At 34.9% G+C, this 22,883-nt stretch overlaps 1 protein-coding gene across 2 annotated transcripts; it reads right to left on the reverse strand.

The window, feature by feature from the left end:
* Positions 1-311: 311 nt before the first annotated feature.
* Positions 312-21,060, reverse strand: nt5dc3 (5'-nucleotidase domain containing 3). Of its 2 annotated transcripts, XM_087312091.1 has the most exons (14): positions 20,746-21,060; positions 16,570-16,754; positions 13,046-13,120; positions 12,907-12,962; positions 11,558-11,648; positions 7,776-7,913; positions 7,263-7,323; positions 5,408-5,510; positions 5,175-5,276; positions 4,898-4,979; positions 4,730-4,816; positions 3,324-3,464; positions 2,029-2,093; positions 312-972 (listed from the first exon to the last, which is right to left on the reverse strand). In XM_087312091.1, the coding sequence occupies exons 1-14, from the start codon at positions 21,026-21,028 to the stop codon at positions 711-713; spliced, it is 1,731 nt and encodes a 576-aa protein (XP_087168217.1). In that variant the 5' UTR covers positions 21,029-21,060; the 3' UTR covers positions 312-710. The 2 variants fall into 2 exon arrangements, with proteins under 2 accessions (XP_087168217.1, XP_087168218.1); XM_087312092.1 differs by lacking the exon at positions 312-972 and having other exon boundaries at positions 2,025-2,093.
* Positions 21,061-22,883: the final 1,823 nt, after the last annotated feature.

Consider the following 22,883-nt stretch of genomic DNA (forward strand, 5'->3'; position numbering starts at 1 on the left):
TTGAGCACCGATCTCGCTCTAGAAGTCCCAGAAGTCATTGCGACTGGAGGTGGGAAGCGCAGCATTTAATTTAGATTTATTATTAAAGTTCAGAGATGTAACTTATTTATCTCAGGAGTTTCCCTAAATGAAGTGGTAAAAGTAAACATTACCACGAAATCTTAATAAAGTAACAAACACATTAGGAGTGTTTGTTTGCTGAAATACGTATTAAAATCTGTTTTATTTATATTGTGCAACGTATATTTATAATGTTTTTCTGCAGAGTATATATTTTGAAAAGGGCAATTAAAAATTAATCGTTGTATGAATGCTGTAATGTTTATAATAATTTTCCTTTTAAAACGCGTGAAGATCACTTGACCATCAGGAGGAACGCAGCATCTCATTTTTCACAGGATGCATTCTCTGCCATCGCGGTCTCCCGAGTTCATTCTTTCAAGGACACCTGGCAAGACCGATCTCCAAAAGAACGCAAGTCCGGACTCTGCGTTCTTGGAATTGAGAAACAGCCCAGATTTTTTGGACTATAAAATAATATTAAAATGCAATTCTGCAGTTTCTGGTGAACAGATTTTGAATGTAGGGACAGAAACCCAGAGAGTTTATTAAGAGTCTACATTACCGTTGTAAATATGAGCAAAAAATTTTTGTATTGTAACCTGTAACAGCAGCTGTTTTGAGGTACATACTTTCTAAATGCTGCCTGCTCAGACACTGGATGTCCTGTGGCTGTGGAGGGGGATTTTGGAGCCTGTGGTGCTGGTCTGCTCGGGCCAGATGGGGGACTCGTGCTGCAGGGGGGTTCGTCTGGGGTAGAAGGTGTGCTGGAAGTCGTAGTTCAGCAAACAGCTCAGAGACGCCATGTAGATGTCTGCGAAGCGGGAAAGACGGCGGGAGAAATAGGTCGGGTTGTGGTACGTGCGGAAAAGACTCCCAAACTGGGCGTTGAAGATGTCTTTGGTCCTTAACCTGTTAAAAAGAAACCATTTTGGTTGTTTTAATGTTTAGTTTGAAATATTATGTATTTAGTAATACTAAATATAAAATATTCAAATGCTAATCAATTGATCCTGTTTTAAAAAATAACATTTATTTAGCATTTAATGAGCATTTAATTTTTATTTGTTTATCTAATATTCATAAACACTAATTTATGCTTTAAAATTGAATAGAATAAATATTGAAAAAGTAATAATTGCTAACTATTTATTTCTTTTAATTAGCATTTTATATATATATTAATCATAGAACTATACTTCAGTATGCATTTTATTATTGCAGCACCAGCAACTTATATATATATATATATATCAATGTATAGAAAAAACATTACATAATAAGAACAACTTCGTATTTCATTAAGAGATGATACACAAACTCCGATATATAAATAGAAATAAACAAATAAAATTGACAAATGTATTTTAAAGGTTGCATTTGATTTTTTTAATTTAATATTTGATAAAGGGCTTAAATTTCTTCCTGGTGATACCTTTTTAATACATCCAACAAAGTGTTTTCATTATAAAAATCTTGTCAAATAGTCCTAAACTTCTCATTCTAATAAAATATGCTTTATGGTGAGAGCACGTCTGTATGTATCAGTTATTATTTAATCAATTGACTTTAATCCATTTAATCTAAATATTTGGAATCATTCAATTTAATCAGATTTATTATTGTTCATTATTGCTTATTTAATTAATTTAATTTATGGTGTGTTTAAATTTGTTCCTGGTCACAAAATAAAAATAAAAAGATTTAAATCGTTATAATATAATTTTTATAATATTATAAAATATCTTTCTTGCAATTGTGAGCTAATATTGCAAAATTTTTTCCTCAAAATTGTGGCTTTGGATTTTGCAATTATGAGACACAAACTCAGAACAGCGAGTTTATATTTCAGTTATTTGAAATCTGCACAATTTCACCTCCTAATTTTTACTTTAAGTCTGTACAATCACAAAATCTGCAAAAAATAAAGTTGCAGATGTGCAAGTACTTTAGAATTAATATAATTACCTCATATCCTCTCTTTCTTCAATCCACTGCTGAAGCACCGTTTGTGACGCTGAGTCTCGATGCACCTGCACAAATACAGCTTTTTTAATTAACCCAATAGAAATTACATAAGGGAATGAAACATGATGCAATCCATTAGTTAAATTGGGGGAGATCCTCCAAATCCAACAACAAAAACATATCAGTACCTTATATTTTACCAGTGGAAAATAAGAGACGTGTTTAAATTTACTGGCTGGTTTTCATCATTTATTGTAGTATTTTCCATCAACAAATCCATTCATTTTATTTATTTATTTATTTATTTATTGCCACATAAGCAAATGAGTCCTAGAACGTCCAATTACACATCTAGTGACATCTAATTTGAAAAGTGTCTCATGGCGACGCAGTGGCGCCTCACAGCAAGAAGGTCGCTGGTTCGAGCCTACGCTAAGTTAGCGTTTCTGTGTGGAGTTTGCATGTTCTCCCTGCGTTCGAGTGGGTTTCCCCGGGTACTCTGGTTTCCCACGCAGTCCAAAGACATGCGGCACAGGTGAATTGAGTAGGCTAAATTGTCCGTAGTGTACGAGTGTATGTGAGGGTTGCAGCTGGAAGGGCGTGTGTGTGTGTGTGTGTGTGTGTGTGTGTGTGTGTGTGTGTGTGTGTGTGTGTGTGTGTGTGTGTGTGTGGATGTTTCCCATAGATGGGTTGCGGCTGGAAGGGCATCCGCTGTGTAATAACGTGCTTGATAAGTTGGCGGTTCATTCTGCTGTGACAACCCCGGATTAATAAAGGGACTAAGCCGACAAGAAAATGAATGAATGAATGAATGAATGAAAGTGTCTCGTTTATTTTAGGGGTTAATTTCATGTTTTTATTATTTATGTGGTTTCACATTCCCTTGTTTTGTTTATATACAAAGTAATCACCTAATTTTTAAATATTCACGTGCAATCACTAAATTTAACTTTTATATATTTGAACTGGTTGTGTTTATCATCAGCCATCAACCTGTATCAGTTAAAAAAAAAAAAAAGATCACATTCTGTTTCTGATCTGCTCAAACCGTTTTGTTGACTTCGTTGTTCTATGAAGCCCCTCCCTCAAAAATACAAACTAGGTTCTGATTGGTCAACTGGCCCAGCTCTAACCAAGGACATCCAGGGGTGGGGTTTATGTAAATTTGTAATGTTTATGACGTTACAATAAACACAAGAAGAAGCTCATTGTAGTCCCCTGCCAGCAGTTTGTCATTGGCCTTAAAATATAATATACGTTTGCATTATAGTTTAAGCTTCCCCTGGTGGTCTGACCTGCATCTGCTCCAGCAGGCCGGTCAGCGCCTGCAGCCAGGTCATGGTGTGGACATACTCCTCCGTATTCATGATCTTGATCTCCTCACGCAGCTCAGGAATAATCGCTCCTGTTCTCCAACCATGTTTCAGGGTCAGATCCTACACAGACACATCATGACATTGAAGACAGGTAGTTCCCCCAAAAATGAAGATTTCCTCATTTAGTCATACTTGAGTGTTTTTAAACTTTCATTTCTGTCTCCTGTTGAATACTAAAAAAATATTCTAAAGTATGTTGGAAATCAGCAGCCATTAGCTATGTTTCCATACAGCAATTTTTTATGCACATTTTGGATATGAGCATAAAAAAATTGTTAATGGAAATGACAAGATGTACATAAATTTTTGCCTTCAAACCCCACCACATGTTTATTGCATGTCTGCATTGTCTTCTGAGGCGCAAGTAATTTATTAATAAAGAAACGATGCAGGCAGCTTCTCCTACCGCAGCCAATTCCATTTCTACTTTTAATATTTGCCACCAGTTTATCAGTAAGGGATGATTTTGGTCTCTTTGACTCAATGGATGGAAACGTTACTTTATTCATGCGACTTTTATGCAAAATTCCAGTCCTACGAATAGATTTAATTGGAATCTTTGGATGGAAACATAGCTATTGGCATCCATAGCAAGAACATATTATGGAAGTCAATGCCTGCTGCGTTCCAATGTTCTTCAAAATCTATTTTTTTAATGTCAAAAAAAAAAAAAAAAAAAAAACAAACGAGTGAGTAAATGATGAAAGTTTTCATTCTTGGGTGAACTATTGCTTTTATGTCTATTTAATAGATTTATAAAACCCTATTTGTAAATTGAATTTGATGCGGACTCTAAAATAACAATATTGTGTTGCTTATAATTAGGGCCAGATGGAATCTGCGGATGTTTTTTGTTATTTCTGCTGAGAATTTTGGTAAAAATCTGCGAAATTATTTTGGGAGTATCATAACTAAAACCTTAATATAGTACCTTTTAAACTTTTATTTAATGTTTAAAATGCAAATCCAATTAGATTTACATTATTTGGTAAACTAAGCAAGTCTATCATATAATATCTCTACTCTAATGATAAACAACAGTTTTTTATGGTTATTTATATAAATATGGTTTATTAAAAATAAATAGGTTTATAAAAAATATGGTTAATTAAAAATAAATAGATTTTTGGAAATCACCAGGCAACCCCCCTATCCCCCCCCCCCCCTTTCCCCGACCCTTCGAGGGGTCCTGACCCCCACTTTGCGAACCACTGTTTTAGACGGCAATTGCCTATGTAGGCAATAGGCAGAATAGCTGTTAGAACAAAATTATAAGGTAATATGTTTGTGCATATGTAGAAAACACCACAGAATAGGATTCTTACAGCAAGGTCACTGTATATGTGATCTCCAAAGTACAAAACCTTTGAGCCCCTCCAGCCTGTAAGCCGCAAAAACTCATACAGGTTTCCCTGGAGACATAAAAAAGAGATTTCAGCATCTTTATTGAACAGAAACAGCTCACGGCTATACACTGAGGCATGAAGGATTACCTGTTTATAGATCTGCCCTTTCTCAAGGTGATGAATTCTGTCCCATAACAGCACGCCTTTATCTGTAACTCGTCTGAATGGCCTTTAGAAATCAGCCAAAAACACACAAAGAGACTATTTTTACATTCAAGAAAAGTTGGCATGTCTAAACACCTTCCCAGAAATCATTTGTCATGATCTAAATAAAGGAATCTGTAAGCGAGGCTGTGATAATGTGGGAATGACATTGATATAGCAGTGATTCGCTGTTGCCAGACTTGGAGCTTTTAAAACTCACTTCCTCCTGTCATTGAAAAAGCTTGGCTTGTCGGCCTGCACTATGACAACGTCGAACAGGTCCCGCCAGTCTTTCCCAACAATATAGTTCATGCCTCGGTCTCTATGAAGAGGAAATGAAAACAGATTTTATTCGTAAACAGTATTTTGTTACAAGCAGTTAGGCACAATGGCTTTTGTACACAGTCTTTGTATTCAGGCTTCTTTTCAGTTTAGTATTTCGGTATCACTCACACAAAATCAAAAGGGCTGTTGGTGATCAGAAACATCTTCTTTCCATTTTTCGACAGCTTCCGTAAGACAGCATGCGTTTGTTCACCGTAACGAATGTACTTCTCTACAGGGCAAAAAATACATATAAAAGAACATGGCAAGATCTTCTAAATTGTGTCTTTTGCATTGAAGAGTAAAACAGAAGGGAAGGTCGATACATATAGATATGTTATATTAAATAATATTAGTATAGATCAGGGGTCACCAATCTCGGTCCTGGAGGGCCGGTGTCCCTGCAGACTTTAGCTCCAACTTGCCTCAACACACCTGCCTGGATGTTTCAAGTATAACTAGTAAGACCTTGATTAGCTTGTTCAGGTGTGTTAGATTAGGGTTAGAGCTAAAATCTGCAGCACACCGGCCCTCCAGGAACAAGTTTGGTGACCACTGGTAAAGATCAAATATAAATGTTATTATTATGTTGTTATATGAATGTGTATTAAATGTTTATTATATGAAAGATACTAAAATAATTGCAATTGTATATAAACAGTTTTATCAATTTATTCAATTATTGCAGACCTATGTGTTACTTTTTAAAAAAACAATACAGTTGTAGTCAGAATTATTACCCCCTCCCCTGAATTATTACCCCCTGTTTAATTTTTTCCCCAAATTCTGTTTAAGAGAGAGAAGATTCTTTTAGAACATTTCTAAACATAATAGTTTCAATAACTAATTTCTAATAACTGATTTATTTCATCTGTGCCATGGTGACAGTAAATAATGTTTGACTAGATATTTTTCAAGACACTTCTATACAGCTTAAAATCACATTTAAAAGCTTAACTAGATAAATTAGGTTAACTAGGCAGGTTAGGGCAATTAGGCAAGTTATTGTATAAAGATGGTTTGTTCTGTAGACTGAAAAAAAATTGCTTAAAGGGGCTAATAATTTTGTCCCTAAAATGTTTTTGCTTTTATTCTACGCGAAATAAAACAAATAAGACTTGCTCTAGAAGAAAAATATTTTCAGACATACTGTGATAATTTCCTTGCACTGTTAAAAATAATTTTGGAAATATTTAAAAATGACAAAAAATTCAAAGGGGGGCTAATAATTCTGACTTCAACTTTATATATTATGTATATTGTAATACATAATATTAATGACCTTATTATTTCATGATAATAAAAATAATGGCAAGAATAATAATAGATTAAATATGAAAATAATGTTTAATGTTAGTGGTAAAAATAGTATTTTATTTCTGCAGATCAGTAATTATAGTTCATATAAAATGAGTATATTACCATGTTATTCTTGATATTTATGAGAATAATAATATAAAAGAAATGTTAATATAATAATTGTTATTATACATTACAATACCCATTTTATTCATATAAATAATGTATTAGTATAATATAATACCATCAGTTTTGTATTTTTTATAGATACATTGGATTACATTTTACTAATATTGGTGCCAATTTGCATTATTATATTACCATTTAATTTTATATTGCAGTTTATATATTAGCCATACAATTGCATTTATAACATCAATAATAAAATAACTTAACATTAAAATACCTTAAATATTACTCATCACATATTTTAATTACAGTCCAATATATCATTTAATATTCTGCACATTACAGTACACATCTATTAGTAAATATTATTTATAATAGCAATAATAATTGCATATCAATACATTTTTGTATTGTATCATTATTAAAATAATGCATTATTCTTATTAGTAGTATTTCATAGTTTATATAAATATTTCATTTGCTAAAACAAAAAAATAATATTTTTAAGCACAGTGCATGCAGTTGTAGTTTTTATCCCTGGAAAATTGAAAATTACCGATATCAGCCTCGACTGCTCGATACATAATCCCTCTGACATGTACGTTTCCTATGACCTCCTGGAAAAAACAGAAAACAGACCAGACACATACAAAAAAAAACATCAGAGCTCACATAACATTAATGTTCTGCACTGAAACAACACACAAAGCCCTGACGCACAGCCAGACACCTGCTGTCAGACCCTCATATCCTTTGAGTCTTGTTAATTCATAATGACAGGCAGGACTGAGTGCAAGAGCAATGACGTGAGTGTGTCTTTCATTGATCACACTCATCTGTAGAGCCACTAAAAGACATCTGTCCATCTGTAACCCTGCTCCTCTCCAGGCACGCAGTGCATCCTCTAAAATTAGATTGCTCCTGTCCTCGCTGAACTGAAATAGCACCTTCAGGAGCCATATTTACCCAAAAGTGTGCTCAAGAGATTCTGTGCTTTCTGACATCTGCGCTTCACTCAAAATCCTAATTTTTGAATCATACTCTAAAAAGTTTTGGGGCAGAACTGTACCTTGACGTCTTTATAAAGATGAACGGGCTCATAGTCGATGTTGTGCTTCATGAAGTAGTCATTAACACACGACAGCAGCGTCATTTCCGGCAAGGAGAAGATATCCATGAACTGCTTCATGGTGTGACCATGAGAGCTCTGTAGAGTGAGAGAGAAAAAGTTGAAGACATGATCACCTCAACCATTGTTTGGTGAATTTTCAGAGGTAAAATTCTAGAATTTCCATAGATATCTATGTAAATGAATGGCTGATGTGAATGCACTTTTAAGGCTTGATCATTTAAGGTAAAAAGATGTTCAAAATACCTTTGAAGCGGTATACTTTAAGCCAATGTTTCTCAACTGGTGGGTCGCGACCCAAAAGTGGGTCACAGGAACATTTTCAGTGGGTCACAGAGTGTGTGGTCAAAAAAACAACAAATGTTTAATTTTTAACATATTTTGCTTATTAAAAATATGTCGAAGCGCAAGTACGACCCTGAATATGTCAAGTATGGATTTACATATATTGATGACAAAAAAAGTCTTGAAACCTCAGTGTATCATATGTAGTGATGTGCGCTCACAAGAGCACTTTTAGAAACCAAATATTTGTTGTTTTTACTTTGTAATATTTCTATAATCTGAGACATTTTGTTAAATGACAATAATGAAATATTGTTTAATTGTAAGTCTTGGTGATTTTATTATGATTTATCTGTCACTACTTGTGTATGTTAACAAATAAATACAAATTAATTATAATTCCTAAAATTATATTATAGTTCCTAAAAATTTGGGTCGCGGGTTGATGACCATGTAAAAATGTGGGTCCCATGGCCAAACCAGCTGAGAACCACTGCTTTAACCAACATCCTGACTTAATCCTGACTGCATTAAAATGTAAATATTTACTGTGCACTTTCATCTCAAAAACTTAAAAATAATCTTTTTAAAATAATCACATACCACTAAAGACATTGTTAACATTGTCACCGACTCGGTCCCAGTTACTCCCCTCGCTGGCCAGCAGAGGCCGCCATCTCCGGACTTCTAGCATTACATCATCCATCTACGCTGATTGTGCACACACCTGTCTTGAATCTAGTTAACGACCCACGAACCTTTTTTAAGCCGCACACAAACACTCAGTCAAGGCGAAGTCTTGTTTAGCCCCGGCCAGCATTACTGAGCGTTATTTCCTGCCTGATTCCTCGTGCATAACTCCAGCCTGTTTCTGACTCTGCTTCGCCTTCTGCCTGCCCACGACCCACGCCTGATACACAGACTCTGATATTCGCTGCCTGCCCACGACCCACGCCTGATACACGGACTCTGATACTCGCAGCCTGCCTTCGATCTATGCCTGGTAAAACCCTCTGTGTCTGTTCATTGCCAGTCTTGATACCTCACAGACTGTTGTTGTTGTGTGTTTGCACTTTAGTGCATATTGTGTGCTTGAGTGAGCTTGATTAATAAATACTGCATAATGGATCCCTCTGTGTCAGTCTCCTCGTTACAAACATGAACTCTAAAAGTAATTTGATGTTGAAATGTGACACGTTTTTAAAAAATAAAGAATATTTTTAAATATATTATTATAAATCATTTAAGGATTGCTTAATATTTTATTCCAGTTCATTTTCCTCTGAAATGATCCACCTCACTCAGGCTATATTTACACTGGTGTGCTTTTGTGTTAATCCTTATGTGCTGTTGGGGAGGTTTTCATCCACTCTGGGATGATTGAGTCTTAATTTGGCCATAACGTTTTCTGTGTTTAAGCTAGCATTATGATTTTTGGTGACAAATCATCCACTGAATTACATTGCTGTAAAAATGCATCAGATATATATATACTTTTTTTTTTTTTTTTTTTGCATAAATCTTTTAACCAACCTCAATCCTGATCAAAACTACTTAATAGCTCAAATTACAGAACTGTAACTCTTTAATTGCCAAATTCATAAATGATGTCACTGATTTGGTGAACAAAAACACACACAAAATGACTATTTTTAACATAAGTCTTGGACATGTGAAACAGTATTCCTTTGATGCAATGTTTTTGATTGATTTCATTTTCTGTGGGTGTTTTTTGCCCCTTGACTTTCATTATAACCGCTTTTTTTTTTTTTTTTTTTATTACAAAACTATGACACCTTATAATCATGCATGTTTGATTGGTGGTGGTTTTCCTTGTTGAAAAGTGGTCAGATGTGTCATTTTTACCATTGATCATCAGTTGGCACCAATGCAAAAAAAGCTTAGTTTTGGGATTTTATATGGAGTATAACAGAACTACATGGAGTAAAAAAACTAAAACAACATGGAGTAAAAAAACAAAGACTGTGTATTTATGCACCATCAAAGGTGGTTACAATTGAGGTCAATGGGGCAAAAACAGCCACCAACAGTAAATGCATCAAAGCCAATGTTGTTACTAATCATTCACATGTCCAAGACTGTGATAAAAAGATTTGACTGTGATTTCTCTGATGCATTTTTACAGAAGTTTAATTCAGTGGATGTTTTTATCCCCAACATAACAGAAGGGAAGTAAATGTGAACAGTGCACAGGGGTTAAAACGGAGTTGTAGAATAAAAATGATTCTCATCCAGACTGGTGTTTTTACTGTGCTTTAGAAAAACAATCTCTATGTTGTGTAGTAGGCATATGAGAGGGGCTTGACAAATCAGGAAATGACACACAATAGTTCAGAAGACCAGTTAGACTACTGCTCTTAATTTTTAAAAGTATTCATTTCAGGCCACGTCCACCTGAATACATTTTTTTTTCCTCTGCGCTTTGGCCTTCTGTCCACACTCGTTTAAAATGCTTTCCAAATTAGATACATTTGAAAATGCCAATTTTGTTTTACAGCATGGACTGTGAGAACAGAGACTTTCGAAAATGATGACGCATATTAGTCATGTGACCAATTTACGATTAATTCAATTCATGTTTATTTCTATAGCACTTTTACGATGTAGATTTTTAAAGCAGCGTAACATAGATAAAGTTCTAGTAAATTGAAACTTTTTCATTCCAGTTTTCACAGATGAAATTCAGTTAAGTTTAGCTCAGAGTAATGTAAATGTCACACTTGAAAACCAAAATTAGGGTAGGCATAGCCTCATTCTGTCTATACTGAAACAGAACAACAGCATTTACAAACTAAAAATGGGTCTTTAGCATTTAGTAGTGTGGCAGTAGTATGAACGGCAGGTGTAACATAACAAAACTTTATACACTTTAAAACTAAAACACTAGGCTAGTGTAAATTACACCTCAGCTCCATCTGTCTAGGAACACATTTGCATGACAAAACGTTTTTCGTACTTATGACAATATTTAACTCAAAACTATTTCTGTTCGCACACCTCACATTTGATGACAACAAATGTTGTATTTTTAACACCAGCCAGTAGATGGCAATGTCACATTGTAAATAAATGTTATATCTCTGTACAAATGCAGTCCTGTAGACTTTGTCCCTCCACATGTTTACAAACTGAACATATACGTGAATGCACTAGGGCTGCACAATATATTTTGTTTCAGCATCGTCATCACAAGGGTGCATTTCAAAAAGTCACATTACATCACAGTAATTTGAGCACATTATTTGTGGAGTTACTGCAAAATTGTACCATTATAGATTGGCAGTTATAGCACTGTATACATGTTTGTATGTGTGTGTGTTTGTGTGTGCGTGTGTGTGTAGCAACGTTAGTATGTTTTAAGTATACTGGGACCTTTAGGCTATCAGACAAATCCCTTGAAATCAAAATATACACACCTTGCCATAAAAGTCACTCATGATCTCAAGGGGAACATGGGAGCCCTCATACATCGCAATCACCTCCTTTTCTGGTACAGGATTAAGACCCCTAATAAAATAATCATGAGTCAATTTATACATAAATACAAATTGCAAAAATGTTAACGAATACTGCACACCCATTGGCCACTTTATTAGGTGCATAATCACAATGACTAATCACATGACAGTCAATGCATGTAGATGTTTAGAGGTGGTCAAGAGAATTTGCTGGTTCAAACTGAGCATCAAACCAAGTACAGTATATATCACTGTAGCCCAGATGCCTCCAAGTGGGAGGGGCTTACGAGTAGGTTGGGTTTGGCTAGAAGGGCTTACAGCTGTGGCTACTAAGCATGCATCAATATATATATAGTGTAATTATTGACAACAATTACTGACTTCTCATTACTGTAAGGGGTAAGTTTCGTGTTGGTGTAGGTGTTAGACGTTAAGAAAGCAGAATTAACTTTATTCGCCAAGTGTGCACAAACACACAAGGAATTTTGTGTGGTTTTCAGGAGCTCCGTATTGTCCTTATTCTTAGCGTATGAGTGGGTGCAGCCATTTGATTTTTTTGGCTCGAGACTTCCAGTCTCATTCACTTTTATTCATTTTTAGACATTAAAAACAGAGTGCTACGCTACTTGATGTTGCAAACTGATATTTTCTTATTATATTATTCTGCTTTGTCTGTTTGTAGAGCAAGTAGCTTGATCGTTTTTTGTTGTTTATTACTCCTAGTCATTTCTCATATAGGCAACTGAATCGGAAGTTCAAAAAACAATTGCAAAAATGAGCGCATTTCCACATTGAAGAATAAGGTCAATACAATAGGTTGGGTATAGGTAATTGTTACATGTACAAGGCATTACATAAATAAATCAACATCCCTAGGAAGTTTGTACAGCCCACTTGAAGTCCCATTCACTTGGAGCTGGGTCTGACCTACGTTTATACCTAACTCCATTACACTGGGGGAAAAAGTAATTTAGATCACACCAAAACATGTCCATTCCTTTATGACAACATTGTACCATCTTGTAATAGCAACTTCCAGCTGAAAAAAGCTGATTTCTTGAACATGACAATGAGTGGATCCCCACACAGTCAGCAGATCTCAATCCAACAGAATAAACTGAAATGTGCTGGAACAGGAGATTTATATCATGGATATACTGCTGACAAATCTGCAGCAAATGTGTGATGTTTTCAGCATCTACGGAATCTATGCCAAGAAGGATTAACAGCAGTTCTGAGGGGATCCATAGTGTACTAGCAAAACAAGCATAATAAAGTGGCTAGAGACTGTATTTGTTGAACTCTACCTGTACACTGTACCCAGCTGAATATAATGAAAGGCATCAATCTTCATCAGTAAGGCCTGGAAATCAAATGAAATTAAAATGTTAGACAAAACACATGAAAATAGCATGAACCGATATCAGATCAGGACCGGACACGTACCTTTTGAACATCATAGTGCAAACCACGAATTACAAAATTAGGGATGTAATCATATTCCCTCAGTCCCTCTGGATACTGTTAGGTGGGCAGAGAAAAACAAGATACAGTTTTTAAGGCATTAACTGGCTGCTCAACATTTAGGTAGTCTAGCCTAGGTCTAGTTTGTTCTTCAAAATCTTCTACACCTCCCCCAGCTACACTTGTCTTTTATAAAAACGTTTTTCCTTTAAATAAATTATGTGATTTTTGCGAACAGTTGACACTCTTGTAACAACAATCCCCATTAACAGCATTGACAGTTCAGCATAAAACAACTAAAGCACTGTATTACACAAGCCAGGTCAGTAGATGCCAATGATTTCTATTTAAAAAATATTATGTATACACAGAGATACTAGAATCACCAGAGAAATAGACCCTTTTCACAATAACCCTATCAGCAACGCAATGTATTTTTACTTCCGGTTTACCTTTGAATGAAAGGGATAAACCTCTGGAAAATTTACAACTGAAAATATTAACATTGCATGTTGTGATTTAGGACTATTAAAGTATTGGGCATACGTCCAAATGTTTCTCTTTTAATACTGAACTGCTTTCGGAGTAGGCATGGGCCGGACAGTATAATAACCTTGGATAAAAACATCACGGTTTTACGGTATGATGGTATTGTACTCAGTGCTTTAAAATATATTCTTTTTTATGTCTCTGTAAAAACAAGAACTCTTTTCCCCTTTGAAAACAATATATTTTATTTTTTGAAAGATTTATCATAGTTTGGGACAGTAAACATGTCAGGCTAAATAATTCAAAAAATTTATTGATCTCCTTCATTTTATTTAAAGACAGATTTCTTTTAAAATTTAAAACGGCATCTTTGGATATTTTTTTCTGCTGGAGATACTGTTGTCCTATTAAAAAAATAATAATAAATAAAAAACGTAAATATAAAGTCTTACACATACCGTAGGAATGGTATTTTGGCGTTTTTAAAAAACCTTGACTTTTCCAAATCATGGTAAACCTTGAAAACATTTATCGTCCCATGCCTATTTCTGAGTTTAAAAATGATTGTTTAAATGATTTAGAATAGAAATAAGCTATTTGTTTATAAAGGAAAGTATGTGTTTGCAAACTTTTCATATGTTAATTAAGTTTTATTTTATTTATTCAATAACAGATCTATTTTTACTTTGATGATGCTATAAATATAAATCTATATTATCTGTTATATGTAAATGTTCCAGCATGAGTAAGTCTTTATTAAATCTTCACATATACCTGGTGAGTATGTCATCTATAAATGCAATCAGTTTCATCCTTTAATATTTACTGATCTATTAATGCTTTGTTCAGTTTCTTCATTTGAATGAATTAAGGCAGTGCCCTGCCGCCACCTGCTGTGTGGATTAAATTTGATATTAGTACTACCTTTTAATTAATAATGTTACAAATAATTTCATAAACTAACAATACTGAATAAAAATGCTGTCTTCTTGGTGTTGTTTTTGCAACTGTAAATTTTTATTTTAGTTTGATTATTAAGAATACCATACAACATTGTTTTTCTATTTCATTTAATATGAAAATTAAAGACAGAAAACAGCCATAGTCATGGTCTAACTCGGGGGTCGGCAACCCAAAATGTTGAAAGAGCCATATTGGACCAAAAAAAACAAAAACAAATATGTCTGGAGCCGCAAAAAATTAAAAGCCTTATATAAGCCTTATAATGATGGCAACACATGCTGTATGTATTTATATTAGCTATATTAGCCTACTATAAAAATGACTTCGTTGGCTACAAATACATACTGAGCCTTCATGATTAAATGTTCATTTCCCTGCAGTTTTTCTCTGCAGTTTAACTTAATTACAGTATATTAATGAATTATGTTTAATGTTCAAGTTTAACTTCATTACAATATTAATGAATTATTTAATGATCAAGTTTAACTTCATTACAATGTTAATGCATTATGTTTAATTATCAAGTTTAACTTCATTACAATATTAATGAATTATGTTTAATGATCAAGTTTAACTTCATTACAATATTAATGAATTATGTTTAATGATCAAGTTTAACTTCATTACAATATTATTGCATTATGTTTTGCTTTGATGAAATTAAAGAAATGCAATAAAGAAATCAGATTTTTTTTAAATGTTTTTTTATTTTGTTTTGAGGATTCCAAAAAACAACATTAAAATGAACGTGCACAACGTGCCCCTTATCTGGGCAACAGTGCAATAAAACGCAGTCTGCCATTTCCATTTCAAGATCAGCTCGAGTCATTCCTGGGAATGTGCTCAACAAGAAAGGGTCAATCTCCAGGGGTGTGTGTCAAGGAAAGACAGTCTCGTTTTTTCCTTTCGCAACTCGCAAAATCTGCTCTCAAATGCAGTTTGCATATCAACGATCGCACCTTGTAAATAATCACCATTGAGTGAGTGATGGGGATGGGCTTCTTTGAATTCTCTCAGGGAGGGTAAATGAGAAAGCGTGCCCCGCTGTACATCTTTGGCAAAGACAGCTTGTGCTCCATGGCGCATCACACAGCCGCCGGTTTGTTTACAACAGCTACCTGCCTGGCATCCCGCCCTGCTGATAGAAACGTGTGTCGCAGCCTATGACGCAAATCTTCGTTGACAGAAATGTTGAAATTTAATATTCTACACACTTTTACAGCATTGGAAAACGTTAAGATTGTTTGTCCTCCTATAGAAACCATATTAAAACAAAAAATATATTTACCTCCCTCATCGTTTTCCATTTTCAAACATTTTTTGAAAAAGTTCCAGGGAGCCACTAGGGCAGCGCTAAAGAGCCGCATGCGGCTCTAGAGCCGCGGGTTGCCGACCCCTGGTCTAACTGTATCTGTAGTAAATATACAGCTGACTGGGTGAGTTCTCAATGGGGAATTCTGTGTAGGCGGAAGTAATGATACACTGGGTGGACTGAAACCGGACACGGCGTGATGTCATGGGAAAAGGGTCTATTGATTCCAAGACTTTTAAAATCCATCACCATTCTCTCTTGAATTGATTCTGAGCTTAGTTTTTAGCAGCAGATGGAGCCAAACAATTTCTTTATTTTCTTTTTTTCAAAGATCCATTTTTGGCCTCCTTGCCCCCATCAGATAGGAAAGCATCGAGACAGGAAGCGAAGTTTGAGAGGGAGGGGGGGAGGGGGTAGGGTAGGGAAATGTCCTTGAACCGGAACACAAACTCTGGACGCCTTGACATGCCACTGCAACACATGTCAGCGCTTCAACCATCAAGTCATTGCGCCGACTCGATGTAACAATTTCCTTCTGCATAACACCTACTTTGATATTTTGAATGACAAAATAAAGGAAACTGAAACTGAACTGACTGATAAAATTATAAATAACTAAGATTTTTAAACTTGGTTTAAGTAGAACAGTCATATATATTTGATCATTATATTTATTATTACCATGCTAAAACTATTCAGAGCGTTGTCATTTTAGAAATAATCAGTTTACAGGGTCACTCACCCTGTGCTCTTCGATGAGAATGTCACGGGCGATGTTGAATATGAGTGTGTGAAGGTGACTAGAGTAGAAAGCAAGCGTGTAGTCGTAGTCAAAGCCATAAATCTCAATGTCCTGTAGACTCATCTGATTGTTAGCGAAGATGGTGTCTGGGTTCACAAAGTTGTTTGATATCACAGGAATTAAATCTGTGGTGAAAAAAAACACAACACATTTGTGTGTTAATTAATAATTGACATTTTAAGGATGTTTGCTAACATTACAATGAAGCATATTAAAATAAAAATAGAAACTAAAATGATTAATAATTAACCTGTAGTAATGTATTGATTTTGAAAGAAAGACAAAACTAAAGTTTCACCTAACTTAATGTTTATTAGATCAGTTTTATAGCACTGTTAATGCAATTCACTTACACTTACTTTCTTTCATTGTATATGGGAATGTGTGGAAATGTTTAGGTAAAATAAAGAATATTAAAAAAAATTAACCAAAAATGTTTACTCTTAACTTTTAATCTTAAAATGAGAAGATAATATATTTTTAATTATGTTTTTTTAATTTTTACAAGCTAAGCAGCTTATAGCAAGTGCTTCGTTGAAAAAATGAAGACGCTTCGAGTCCCTTTATGACTTTCTAAAATGAAAACAAAACAATACGGGTTTGTTTTCATGAGAAGATATATATAAAAAAATATATATATATAACACAAATATGGCTGGGGGCTTCAGGTATTTGCTGTAAACCTTTTACTTGTTTAACTGAATGATTTATATTTTATGTATATATGTATTTTCTTTTCTTGTTGGTTATTCTTGTTATGTAAACTTAAAAGTAGGCCTGTCAGTACAAAGATTACTTGTTGTGCGATATATTATCACAGATATCTTTGCTATAAGTGATAATATATATTTTTTTATTATTATTTTATTATTATTGATTATATAATGATTATAACAACATAATAATGCAGATAGCCATAAAAACTTCAAAATACTTAGCATTCTTAAGGTTATTTAGATTCTATAGTTTGATGTTAAAAAGGTATATGTCCTATTATATATACTATTAAATGTCCTTATTAGGTAAATGTCCAATTATAAATCATCACTATTGAGGGAGAGCATAAATGATATTGTAAAATGGCTTTAACGTTATTTGTGAATGTGTAAGTATATATTGCAATGGCAAAATCATCTCTAAGTACTGCACAATAAGTCGATATATACTTAACAGCAATACAGATACTTTGTTTCAATGTAATTTTAATAACACGGAAATAATATAAAATGTAAACGTTAGATAAAAAAAGTTATTAAATGTTACCATAGTAGCTAACTGAAATAAGTTTAACTTAATAAAAAGTATTATAAAGGTAAAGTTGGTTTTATATTCACACATTCGTAATTTTTTTCAAAAGTGACAACTTGACACCAAGTGTGCCGCAAGCCTACGTTTGAGTGAAGGTTTCGGCCGTTAGATCGCCCCCTGGGGGCTGGCTGCAGTACAAGTCATAAAGCCCGCCTCCTCCGTGTTAATGAAGGAGACTTGAGCCCAAATAAAAAAAAATATTACACTTGCAATAAAATGTCCCGAAAGATAGTTCTGGTCGATTAAGGCACTGGTTATTGTGCTGAAATAGGTGCAGATCTTCATTTTTGTAAACAGTTTGTTTTTAGCAGTAATTTAATGCTGGGCGTGTCATCGTGATTAACAGCTGTGATTGACAGTTTCTCAAAGCGCGGCGTTTGAGCTTCGGCAGGAGACTGAAGTAGACTGAAATGTTATTATTCGATTTCTGTGTTATTTTACCATGACAAAATGAGTTCAGCAGTAAACTATAGTTTCTGACATACATGATCCTGGTGGAACACTGTTTATTCGCTAAGTTCAGGGCTTTTTTCGGGCTTTATTAGTTTGCTGATACACGCCTAGCCACCCAGATAGCAAAACACAGTTCCGGCTAGATTCTCGCCTGCCGGAGACTTATCTCTTAGAGCTCAGACTGACTAATGTTACCTCTGCTGGACCTACTCCGGATGCCTGGACTCACTACCCAATTCCAGCCCGAGTCAATCGAGCCAGATGCGGCGGCCGAGCGAGCAGGCGCTGCCGCATGCGAGCCGGAATCAGCCCGCGACGCCGCGAGTAATTTATGCGCTGCGGCCTGGAGCTGGCGCGATTGAATATAAAGCCATCATATTTGTTAACGTTATTACATCCATTTGTGTTGATATGACAGCAAACGCATGCTGAGAAGTTCGGGGGGCGTAGTTGATTTTACATAAAGCGTTTGATTGGAAGCTCGACTCTGCTCATTTTCGCGGCTCCTCCTCTGGCTCCATCAGACAATCCTTCTGCGCATGTCTGGCTCCAATTTCAGCAGTCTTTTGCGACAGTTTGTGCCCGTCAAGCAGGCGTTTTGCCCTCAAGGCGTTCAATGGGAAAAAGGGCTGTCGCGTCGTCCATATTTTTTACAGTCATTGCTTGACACAGACCCTATACTGTTTACATCGCAACTTTGAATATTCGGTCTAAAACTACATGCAGGTATGACTTCAAAACAACATTACGGGTCCTATCATACACCAGGCGCAATAAGGCTCATGAGTGTTTCAGTCTAGAAAAGAGGTGTGTTAAGGCGCATTGTTGGCGCATTGCTATTTTGAGGAACTGAAATAGACTGTGCAATCGACCAGCTGAAAGCAGGTCTAAAGTTCAGCACAGAACGCGTTAGTTGTGCACCTTAAACGCTTACACATTGCTTAATACACACAGGATGCACAGCAATACACAAATATCTTTAAGAAATAAAAAAGAATTAAAATATTTTAAAAATTTATATTTTCTACAATAATATATAAGTCACTGGCTCCATGCTTTCATCTCAGGGGGCTTTTTTCAGTTGTATAATGTTATTATTAGCATTATTTATTATGTGCATATTTATATTTGTTTTATTAAAAACAATCTTAGATTTGTCCACCTATCAGGTTTTGGACCATATGGGGCATAAGACATGTGTTTGGATATAACTCAATTTTTCGACCACACTTAATTATTATTGCTCATTTATTCGCTTACTGGAAAATAGAACTGAAATTAAGAATAGTTTTGAAACAAATCTTTGCGCTTAACAAAACAAAATTAAATATGTATAGGCTAATGGATGTCTTCAGTGGAGTGCATACAGTACAACACCGTTTCCTTATCCACGAAAGACAGAAAGAGAGTAAGTAAATACATATTCACATCTAGGGCTGTGCGATTCATCGAAAAATATTCAAAATTTACATTCAAACCCTATAATCGATCTAATTTTTTAAGCTCGATTTTTTCAATTAATTAATTGATTTAAATATCTGCTTTGTTAGGCCGAGGCTGGCTTATACTTCTGCTGCCACTTTGCAGCCACATCTGATCTCTGGTTAAGGAGGATGATTGACCCATTCGTAAGCCTTTTACTTTGCACTGCATTGACGGTGATTTGAAGCTGCATGTTTTCAATTTCTTTACATTTATTATTTACATTAAAATATTTGTTTTAAGAAGATGCAAGAAATGCACTGTTTAAAATAGTATTTGCAGTATTTAAAAAGTTATTTTATTTATGAGAGATACTGCTTATTTTCTACTTTTATTATGTAAAATATAGACAATAATTTGTTTCCAAAAGTGCAAGTTCACTTTTTTAAAAAGTTTGTTTTAGGTAATGTGTGCTTTGATTTCAGTTGTTAAAGGTAGATGTTCAATAAATAATCATGGATAGTAGACAGTGTGTGTGTGTGTGTGTGTGTTTCCTTCCATTATTTTTAAACCAGGTAATGGACCTTTCAAACAAAAAAACTCTCACTTGTAATATGTGAGAAAATTTACTGTACACAACTGAAAAATAAATAAATAAAATAATCGTTTATTAATCGTAATCGACTTAAAATGTTAAGCTCTATTCATAACACTTCAATAATAACTTACAACCTTTATATTTATAATAACCCAACCAATATAGTAAAGCATGAGAAACTTAGAATAAAAAACAACAGAAAAAAACACACATTTACACAAATAGAAAATAATATTTCATTTATGAACTGTAAAAATAAACAAAATCCAGAAAGACTTTTAGAACAACATTGCCTGGATAGAACAGACATCTCTGAAACGCGTTTACACACTAACCTTGCGTTTTCTGCTTGGTTTCATTGTAAATAGACCAGAGCCAGCTGGTTTTGTCGTCGCCGGAGCAGGTGCACATGTTCCCGGCTGTCAGCGGAGCCACAGGACCCTTCCTTCTGGACAAGAGTCCAAATCTGGCTTCCCGAGAACGAGTGAAACACGGGGTGCTGCTGCTGAACAACCATGACCCGCTGTCGGTGTGCAGAGACTTATAATGCGCCACGAGTCTCCTAAAACCCTCCTTATTGCGGAGCAGGTTGGAAAGTGGCAAGGACAAAGTGGGCATGTTTCCCCGCGGCAGAGCAGCTTCTGTCAGACACACGAGCGCGATCAGCTGGACATGATGTAGAACAGACTCAAACAAACACACGCTCACTTCCGTTTGCACACTGACAGGCTGCTTTCAGAATAAAAGTCCGAATAAACGTTCATCAAAATGTAATATTTCTATTGTTGAATATAAAAGAAAATATTAGGATATTTGAAAGCCTGTATTTATTAACTGACATTGTATTTTTTCCTACTTTGGACCTCAGCATCTACAAGTTTACAACATTCTTCCTAAATCTTCTTTTGTTTTCAACAGAAACTATTCCTCTAACTTAAACAACAATTCATGAAGAACTGATATGGAGTGCTGAGATGTGAAGTTTTTTATATAACATTCAGACACAATAATAAACACATAAACAACTTTATTCATAGAATAAAGAAACTTCACATAATTTTACTCAGGCCTTAAAAAACATTTGTTCACACTACATAGAAGTCTTTCGTAAGAAAGCCCATTTCTGACACAAGATCTTTTAAAAATTTAAAAAAGGTAAAAGTACCTCATTACTGATTGATCGAGGAGATACCTCCTTTAACATTTAGTCTAAAAAGTTTCATCCTCAAACATACAACACACATATAGTGTAAACAGTGAACAGAAAGGTGTGTTATGATATTTACTGTTTTTGTACACCCTTTCTAATCTCGTTAAATTCAGAATGCAAGCTCGTGAAATGAATACATATATTTATATTTATATATTTACATATAATATTGCCACTGATTTGCTTGGTTTGGGGCTTGTAGAGCTGTGCATCGATGGATTTGCTCTTCTGTGTTTGGACTTTCAGCAATGAAATGTAAACCACACTGAACTGAACAGAACTTTAACTCTGAAAACTGGACTGACAGTTTTAATTTGCTGGAACTTCTATGTTAAGCTGCTTTGGCACAATCTACATTCTAAAAGCGCTGTAGAAATAAAGATAAATCAATCAATCAAAAAAAATAATAATTTAAACAGATCTGAAAAAAAAAAAAACAGAATCATGAGATAGGGGAGCGCAGGGCACAAAGTTATGCGGGGTAAAATGTAACAGGGTTTTTCAGAGTTAACCAAGTCATGCCTCCAAGATTTTCACCACAGTGTCAGCAGATATCTTCCTGCAAATTATTGAAAAAACATAGCAGAAACCATTTTTGCAGCATAAAGTATTTTTTTAATACAGTCGATGTTTTTTTACTTTAAAAATATCTGTGAAAATATGTAAGTAAAATCTCATATTGTTGTGATTACAGTCTTGTAAGCTGAAAGATTAAACCATTGTGTGAAAAACACAGTGACTGCTCGCCAGTTTTGAGGAATATGCGACACAGCAGGTTTAGTTGTAACAGGGTGTTACTATTAAGCCACACACAAACTAAACTAACAAAATATTTTTTAACTTTGAGTGTAAGGACAACTTTTTATATAAAAATGTTTTTTAATAGAATTATTTTTAATAGAAAAAAAATATTTTATTGCTAACAATGCAAATAAGGAGACACGGTGGTGCAGTACGTAGTGCTGTCGTCTCAGAGCAAGAAAGTCGCTGGTTCGAACCTCGCCTGGGTCAGTTGGCATTTCTGTGTGGAGTTTGCATGTTCTCCCCACTTTCATGTGGGTTTCCTCAGGGTGCTCCGGTTTCCCCCTCAAGTTCAAAGACATGCGGTATAGGTAAATTGGGCAAGCTAAAATTGTCCGTAGTGTATGTGTGTGAATGACTGTGTATGGGTGTTTTCCAGTGATGGCATCCGCTGCATATGCTGGATAAGTTAGTGGTTCATTCTGCTGTGGCGACCCCAGATTAAGGGAGTAAGCCGAAAAG

This window comes from Danio rerio, chromosome 25, assembly GCF_052040795.2.
Source record: "Danio rerio strain M-AB ecotype USA chromosome 25, GRCz13ab, whole genome shotgun sequence".
Lineage (NCBI taxonomy): Eukaryota > Metazoa > Chordata > Actinopteri > Cypriniformes > Danionidae > Danio > Danio rerio.